The sequence below is a fragment of the Suricata suricatta genome, chromosome 11 (assembly GCF_006229205.1).
Source record: "Suricata suricatta isolate VVHF042 chromosome 11, meerkat_22Aug2017_6uvM2_HiC, whole genome shotgun sequence".
In the NCBI taxonomy this organism is placed as follows: Eukaryota; Metazoa; Chordata; class Mammalia; order Carnivora; family Herpestidae; genus Suricata; species Suricata suricatta.
Genome location: NC_043710.1, coordinates 1,071,816 through 1,079,853, shown reverse-complemented (window position 1 = coordinate 1,079,853; position 8,038 = coordinate 1,071,816). Strand labels below are relative to the sequence as shown.

General features: G+C 64.2%; 1 protein-coding gene across 1 annotated transcript; it reads left to right on the top strand.

Moving 5' to 3' along the window:
* The first annotated feature begins 257 nt into the window (after nt 1-257).
* Nucleotides 258-7,924, top strand: DUSP8 (dual specificity phosphatase 8). The gene is made up of 4 exons (XM_029957212.1): nt 258-597; nt 2,247-2,385; nt 7,071-7,237; nt 7,706-7,924. Exons 1-4 carry the CDS (start codon nt 367-369, stop codon nt 7,922-7,924), a joined length of 756 nt encoding a protein of 251 aa, XP_029813072.1. The 5' UTR covers nt 258-366.
* The last annotated feature ends 114 nt before the right edge of the window (nt 7,925-8,038 follow it).

The following is an 8,038-nucleotide window of genomic DNA, read 5'->3' as shown; positions in this document are numbered from 1 at the left end:
TGGGTAGGACTGCTTACAAACACTCTCTCAGCCCAATGGGTCACAGGCTTCACCTTGCTTCCCTAGGGAGCCTGACTCTCATGGAAGAGCCAGAGGGGCTGCTGGTGTCTCCCAAGGGTGGGAGGGCCTCCGTGCGGGCAGGTCAGGCTCAAACCTCCTGGTCCCTGTGGGTCTCCCCGAGGGCCCTCTGAGGCTGGCCCTGCCCCGGGGCACTGGCCGGGCCTGCAGCACTGCTGACCGTTTGCCTCTCCCCACAGGTCTGGCACCATGCCCGGTCCCTCCGACCTCTAGGCCACAGCCCCGGCCATCGGAGCAGCCCCTGTTCCCTTCAGGGCCCACCCCCTCCCCACTGCCCACTGCCCCACCATGGCTGGGGACCGGCTCCCTCGGAAGGTGATGGATGCCAAGAAGCTGGCCAGCCTCCTGCGGGGCGGACCTGGGGGCCCCCTGGTCATCGACAGCCGCTCTTTCGTGGAGTACAACAGCTGGCACGTGCTCAGCTCCGTCAACATCTGCTGCTCCAAGCTGGTGAAGCGGCGGCTGCAGCAGGGCAAGGTGACCATCGCGGACCTCATCCAGCCAGCCGCGCGCTGCCAGGTACCTGGCGCCCACCCCGCCCCCGGGGCTGCCTGCGCACCCAGCGCACCCCCCGCCCCCCCCTTCCCCCGTCTCCTCCAGGGGCCAGGGCACAACGCCTCAGCCAGGTACACAGGAGCCCTCTGCTAACCTCAGCTGGGCTCCTAGGGCCAGAATGTTCTGAGCCATTCCAAGCCTCGGGCCTTTAGGCAGCTCCCAGCCCTCCCACCTGAGCTTCCTCTTAGGGTGCACAGATGTCCCTCCCCAGGGAGGCCCTCCGCTGATAGGTGCATCTCCCCTCCCATCCAGAGCCTGCTGACCCCCTCTGAGTCCTCACTCAGCCCCCCGCCCCTGGTAGAGGACTCCCCTCATAAGACAGGGCCATGTCCCTGGGCTAGTCCAGGGCTCAGAGAGGGGTATTGAGGGCCCTAGTTCCAGAGCTCAGAGATGAGCTGGGAGTGACCTTGCACAGGGGGACAGGGGTGGGCTGGGGGCGCAGGGAGAGTGTGGACCAGGATGGCAGCTGGGCAGGCAAGTATTGATGGAAGACAGGACGGTGGCCAAGAGGTTTACACTGAGAGGTCATGTCCCCCCCAGTGGTGTCCCCTCTAGAGTTTTGAATGACCCAGAATTCTCTCTGGGATCAAGAACATCCCAGGTCACTTGCAGTGGATAGTCGTGGCTCTGTCAGCCAGGAGCATCGAGTCCAGTGACCTGGGATGGCAGTGGTGCCTCCAGTGCAGGGGGGGACATGCCCAGCGCCCAGGCTCTGGGAGGGGTCTTGGTCACAGGCCCTGCCTCAACAGAGCTGGATGTGAGAGGACCCAGGTGGCACAGCCGCTTGTGGGGACTCCCCCACCCCCACCCCCCAAGGCCAGAGCAAGCTCCCCGCAGCCTCAGTGAGGGGAATCCGGTGATTAATCACCCCCAGCGAGGACTCCCTGCCAGAGAGCAATCCCATTGGCTGCTGGTGACATCATCCAGCCCAGGGTTGGCGGCTCGGCTGGCTTAAGGGCTGAGTGTGCTTGGGGGGCAGGGCATTAGCCACTGAGCAAACGCTGCTGAGCATCTGGTCCCAAGGCTGAGCATTCGGGGTGGGGGGGCATGGCACGGAGCCCCAACTTCTAGCTGCAGCCTGCTGAATCCAGGGGGGGATCTTGCGGCTGCCCTTTTCCATTATTAGCTGGGGAAGGGGGGAAGGGCCCAGACCCAACGGCACCGGACCTTCAAAAGCCCCATAATGTGCCTCCCAGGGGCCCTGGAAACAGTTTTCCCCTTGCCTTAGTGGCCCTGAGGCCGGCCACGCACCCCTGCGGGCACCTGTTGTGCCCCGAGGACCCTGTCACATTCACTTGCATCTCTTCCACGTGGACGCGGCCCACAGTGGACGCCCACCAGTATTCCCTGTGCTCAGGTGACTGCGTGTGGGGACATGGCCTTACAATGAGTGTCCCCTGTCCCTGCTGAGGGCCTGCCTGTGTGGCTGTGGGCGTTTACACCTGTCCAGGTGTGAGCCGTGTGGTGGGCGGCTCAGAGCCTGCCCTTCCCTCCAGGCAGCAAGGTGGCAGTGGCCCCTCCCTGCCTGGCAAGTTGCAGTGGGTGGCGGCAGGGGATGGGGGCCTCCGGCAGGTGCCCAGCAGCGCCCTGACCTCTGCCTTCATGGCTCCCAGGTGGAGGCCACGGAGCCACAGGATGTGGTGGTCTATGACCAGAGCACACGGGACGCCAGCGTGCTGGCTGCAGACAGCTTCCTCTCCATCCTGCTTAGTAAGTTGGACGGCTGCTTCGACAGCGTGGCCATCCTCACAGGTGAGCTGCGACAGACCGGAGGCGGGGGCTGCGGGGCACCCCCCCCCCCGCCCTCGCTGGGGGCTTGGCTGTGGCGGATGGTGGGCGGCCAGGGCTCTGGACCCATCTCTCTCCTTTTTCTAAGCACAGAGACCAGCGACCACGGGGTGGGGCCGGTGTTGGGGAGGGGTGCTTCTCAGTAACCCTGGGGTTCCCTGAGGTTCCATTGTCCCCTCCCCTAGACCCCCACACTTCAGAACCCCCTCCCACATGGCCTACCCCCACCACTAGCAGGTGAAGAAGTAGACAAAAGGAAAGCCCTAAATGTTGAGCGAGCGTGGCGGGGTCTCGGCCCCTCCGCCTGCCGGGGGAGGAGACACGGGCCCCATCCTCTGCAAACCCCAATCTGGGCACAACTGGTCACGGGCAGGGAGTGCCCGAGAAGGCTGCGGCCAGCAGGGATGCCTACTTGACCATGACCCTGTGGGGCTCCTTGTTCCCCCAAAGCAGCCCGGCCAGCCTGGAGGCACACACACATGTGCCCGACGAGCACGCACACACACAGATTCCAAAGTGGTTCTTGATGATGCCTTCCCCCTGTGTGTGGGGGCTGAGGCGCTTCTGTGGAATCCGCGTCCCAGAGGTGGCCCAGGTCCCAGGGCTGGGTGGAGCTGGTATGTCCCGGGAATGCGCACCCTCCCTGCCCAGCTGCGGGACGTTTGTGGGTACTCCTGCCCCTGGCCTCTGCCTGCCGGGGCCACAGCAGGGGGGCGGAGGACCTAGAGGGCTGAAGAGAGTGTCACCCCCACCTCACACTGCCAATAGGATGTGTCTGTACATTCAGCATGTCTGCCCTGCGCAGCCCCCATGTGCAGGCACCCTGCGGGGTGGTCCCAGGGCACCTGGCTGGCCCTCTGGCACGGGTCCAGTGGCAGGAGGGACCTTCAATGTAACCTGCTGAAAGCTATAGCCAGGCCACTCAGGGCAGACCTCTTGGAGGAAGTACCATACTCTGAAGGGTGTGCGCGTGGGTCAGCATCACGTGGTGTGCAGGTGTGCCCGCCACCATCTACACCTGTCTGGTCCACACTGTCACAGCGTGTCTGCATCCATGCTTGTCTCTGGGAGGCTGGGGATCTGTATTTGCTCGTGTGTGTGTGTGTGTGTGTGTGTGTCTGTGTGTGTGTCTGTGTGTCTGTGTGTGTCCCCTGGGTGGGTTGTGGGACTTGTGTGCGTGTGTGTGAGCTCTGGGAACCACAAGCCACAGAACTGGCTCTGATTGAACCACTGTCCCCTGGGTTCAGTGTGGGGGGCTGAGTGGGTAGGAAGGAGAGGGAGAGAGGACAGAGGGGCTCTGGGCTTTGTAATGGGTATCCTGGGTGGAATAGGAGCCCTCCCAGGGCCCAGGTAGGAACCCCAGCGCGGTGTGAGTGGGTGTGGGGGGGGGCACGCGCACACATTGACGCACGCACATGTCATTGTGCATGCGCACACTCTAGCCAGAAGCGAGAGCTACCAGGCCCTTTTCTGGGAGTCTGAGAAACAGGCCTTAGAGCAGCGCCCTCCCTTATCCCCAGGCTGCCCAGGAAAGCCCAGAACCTCTAATGGTGGGTCTCCTCTAGAGGCTGGGCCCTCACCCACCGTGCAGTGGGGTGGGCTGGGCTGGCGTGTACCAGGAGTACTCACCTGGGACCTGGTTGTGCCCCTGTTGGCTTGCTAATCTCTTAGGGCTGCCCCTCCCTGCGGGGTTAGAATATTTGCACCCATTTCCCTGAGAGCCAAGCCAAGTAGAAGTCATGACCCACCATGGGATGAGAAGGGCTCATAGTGACAACGAATTGGGACCCAGACTTGGGGACGGCCTTCTCCCCTTGCCCACAGCCCAAGGTTGCCCCTGAACTCGTGAAAAAGGGAAAGCAACGCTGAGGGGGAGACAGGGATGCTGCCCAGCCAGAAAGGGGAAGTGACTTTCCAGGATCACTAGCCCCAGGGTGGCAGGGGGAGCTCAGCAGAGGCCAGAAAGGGAGGACCCCACTCCTCCGTGGGTGGGGCTGAGGAGCGCCGAGAGGTTGGCACGGCTGGAGGGCAGGGAGATGCCTCTCCGTGACAGCGGAGGCTCATGGAAGCTGGAGTGGGCGGTGGGGCAGGCGCCCTGGGGTCCGGAACCGGCTGCTGTGACCGCTGCCCTCCCCGCCCCCTCCTCCCAGCTGCTCGGCGGTGACGTCCGGCGGGGCGGGGACGGGAAAGGGAGCCTGGCCCTTTAAGCGGCGGGCGGCCCTCGCCCCGGTGCGCGTCGCTGCGGAATGCGGGCTGGTGATGTCGCCGCGCCGGGTCGGTGCGCCCCCGCGGCCGGACCCTGCACGCACCGCCCTCGGACCCTGGACAGAGATCGCGGCGGGATCGGCCCCTGCGCAGAGGGTGCGCGGAGGGAGGATGATGGGGGGGGGGGTTCCTGCCCGGGGCACGCGGGGACCGCGGTGGCGCCCGGGGGTTGGGGGGGTGGGCGGTGCGGGGAGGGTATCGCCCGCCTCTGGGCAGGAGAGCCCGAGTAGTGGGAGCTGCAGGCAGGGGCAGTGGCCCGGCCGAGTGCCCGCAGAGTCGGCGGAGTTGGTGCGCACTAGTCATAAGCTTTTGTGCGAATCCGGGATTCCATTGTGAGGCGCAGCCAGCTGGGAAGCCGTGAGGCGGAGGGGAGGCGGGTATCCCTCCCGAAGGAAGGTGCCCTTGGGGATGCCTAGGGGATGGGGGCGCCTCTCTGCTGCCAGGAGTGCCAGCACCTGCAGAGGGGCCAGGCCTGCTGCCATGGATTCAGCCCCGGACAGCCCCAGAGCTTGGGGGGTCCTGAAATCACTGGAGGGGCCTGGCCTCAGGCTCTGCTGCACCTGGCATCCACAGGGGGCTCCTAGGAGTCATTACAGCGGCTTGGCTGTGGTGGGGGCGGGGAGTCCTGTGGGGCTTTACCTGAGGAATTGCGGTCAAGTCTGGCAGGTCTGCATGTGTCCAGAGATCCCCGTTTGTGCAGGAAGCTCCTGGCAGAAGACAGCCCCCACTCAGCTTAGGCATGCCGAGCAGCGAGCAAGGGAGGCTAGAGGTGGTAGAGAGGAGTCTTTGGAGAGATGCTGCAGACCTTGCTCCTCCTGGGGCAGGGGTGCTGTCCTCCAGCAGGAGCATCCAGGGAACCCCTGGCTCCGAACGGTGAACAGGAGCCCACCCGCAGAGCCCAGGTCTGCTTTCACCTGTGAGCTACGTTGTCATTGGTGCTGACAGTCACCCACTTCTCCCTGTCTGGGCAGCAGGCTCCTGGGGACAGGACAACTCCTCCAAGGCTGCATGCGCCCCCAAGTCAAACCTTCACTGGGGTCACTGGGCACACACATGGCAGGCACTCTGGCTGGGGATTTGTACAGACTGGCCATTGATCTGGACTAGGGGTGAAGGCCAAAGGCACGGGGCATCTCGGTCCTGGGAAGCTGGCCAGGCCTCCCGCACCAGCTGTCCTTGCAGACCAGGAAAGAGCCCTGGGGGTCTCGTGCCTGGGAGCTCCCCTGACTCCCCAGCCTCCTCCGGAGCAGGAAGGCAGACCTCAGTCCAGTCGAATCTGTAATGGACCAGTCCACTGAGAGCAGGGAGTGTCCACAGGGCTTGTGTCCCCGTAAGTGTGGTTAGCCACAGGGCGCCACCAGGCAGTCTCACCTCATCCGACCAAGAGCCGGCGGTCACCTAGCCAGCCTGGGTGTGGCCAGGTTCATTCTCAGTGTGGCTTCACGGTCATTGTCTCCTTTGAGCTTCACAGCTATGCATGTAGGGGACAGGTTGCAGAAACAGGCCAGAGATGTAAAGGGCTCTGCCCGCGGTCACTCACTGACTCAGAGATATACTAGGAGTCCCCTTCAGGGCTTCCAGGCCGCTGGAGGGGCTCCTTCCACTGACCTGTGGCCCAGGGCTTGGAGGTGAATGCAGGGAAGGCGGCAGGGCACATGCCAGCCATGTGCAGAACGTGGGCCAGCTGCACACCCTGTTTGCCCAGTCCCTGGGCTTCCCAGCTCTCAGCCCAGCCTCTGGTGCTGCCTTCTGGGCAGAATGGAGCCCTAGCTAGAGCACAGATGCCCCCACGGACTGTGCTGATTCCAGCAGGTGATGTCATGCGGAGGGGGGGGCGGGGGTGAGGCCCCTCAGAAGCCCTTGCCTCCTGGTCCTGGCACCCAAGCTTGGTCTGGGGCTCCCAGCCAACTAGAGTCAGGGAGGGATTGCATCAGCCCAGGGGGAGAGGCAGGAAGGCCAGGGTTGGCCCCAGGCCATGGGGATGAGGGAGCCACACCCTCCGCAGGAGCCATCCATGGCATCCGAATGCACCCCCTGCCTGGGTCCTGCACGTGCTAGGCTGGCTCACCACCCGGACCACACATTTACGGGCATCACAGCGGCGTCCTCAGTGCGGCCAGCTCTTAATTAGCCTGAGGAGGAATGTGGGCATAGGAGCGGGCTGTATATGTGCATAGCACACGCCTGGCTGTGGCGAGAGCAGCCCTCCAGCACCCAGCATTGAGACCAGGTGCTCAGGCCAGAGGCTCAGCCATGGGCCTCCCTTTGGGCGGGGAGTCCAAGCTGGGTGAGGCTGAGATGTGGTGTGGCCCGTGTCCTGGGCTCTTTCATGCCCCAGCCAGCCAACCACCTGACCCATGTCTCCTCCGCTCCTTCTCCTGCAGGGGGCTTTGCCACCTTCTCCTCCTGCTTCCCCGGCCTCTGTGAGGGCAAGCCTGCTGCCCTGCTGCCCATGAGCCTCTCCCAGCCCTGTCTGCCAGTGCCCAGTGTGGGCCTGACCCGCATCCTGCCTCACCTCTACCTGGGCTCTCAGAAAGACGTCCTGAACAAGGTGTGTGTACAGCTGGGGCCATTGGATGGGGAAAGCGGCAGGAGCTCAGAAGCAGCTCCGGGGCTGGTCTGGGGGAGGAAGGGAGCCCAGAGGCAATGCGGGGTTGGATTCTAGTGGTGCGGAGAAGCATGGGTTGAAGGCGCCAAGACCCAAGGGGGCTGTGGCAGGACCAGAGCAGAGCCTGGTGGAGAAGTAGCTCCCAGCCCCTAATGCGGTGGAGCCCACATGCCAAACTGCTGATGTCACTAGCCCCCCCCCCACTAGCCAGCTCGGAAAGAATCCCGAGTTTTAAAACTGTGACGAGGGAAGAGGGTAAAGCCACAGCCCTGGCAGCAGTAAAATCCCTGGGAGCCCACCTCGGGCTGTGGGCGGGGCTTTGCAGAGGCTCCCCTCCCCAGGGCATCCCAGGATCCGGAAGTCCGGTCCTGGGGCACCCCCATCGTCTGACCTGTCCTCCCGTCCCTCCAGGATCTGATGACCCAGAACGGAATAAGCTATGTCCTCAACGCCAGCAACTCCTGCCCCAAGCCGGACTTCATCTGTGAGAGCCGCTTCATGCGCATTCCCATCAATGACAACTACTGCGAAAAGCTGCTGCCCTGGCTGGACAAGTGCATTGAGTTCATCGGTGAGGGGCGGCGCTCTGCTGCCAGTGCTCCGGGAGGGGCGGGGGTGGAGGCGGGGTAGGAGTCTCCAAGAATAGGGAGGGGCAGGCGCTCTCCTGCCCGTGGGGGCGGGGAGGGGCGGGGCCATCGCGTTCATTGGTGAGGGGCGGGCACTCTCCTGCCCGTAGGGGCGGGG

Coding starts and splice junctions, on each gene's coding strand:
- DUSP8 (XM_029957212.1), top strand. CDS start 367: ATGGCTGGGGACCGGCTCCCTCGGAAGGTGATGGATGCCAAGAAGCTG. Junction 598..2,246: donor AGCCAGCCGCGCGCTGCCAG/GTACCTGGCGCC, acceptor CATGGCTCCCAG/GTGGAGGCCACGGAGCCACA. Junction 2,386..7,070: donor CAGCGTGGCCATCCTCACAG/GTGAGCTGCGAC, acceptor CTTCTCCTGCAG/GGGGCTTTGCCACCTTCTCC.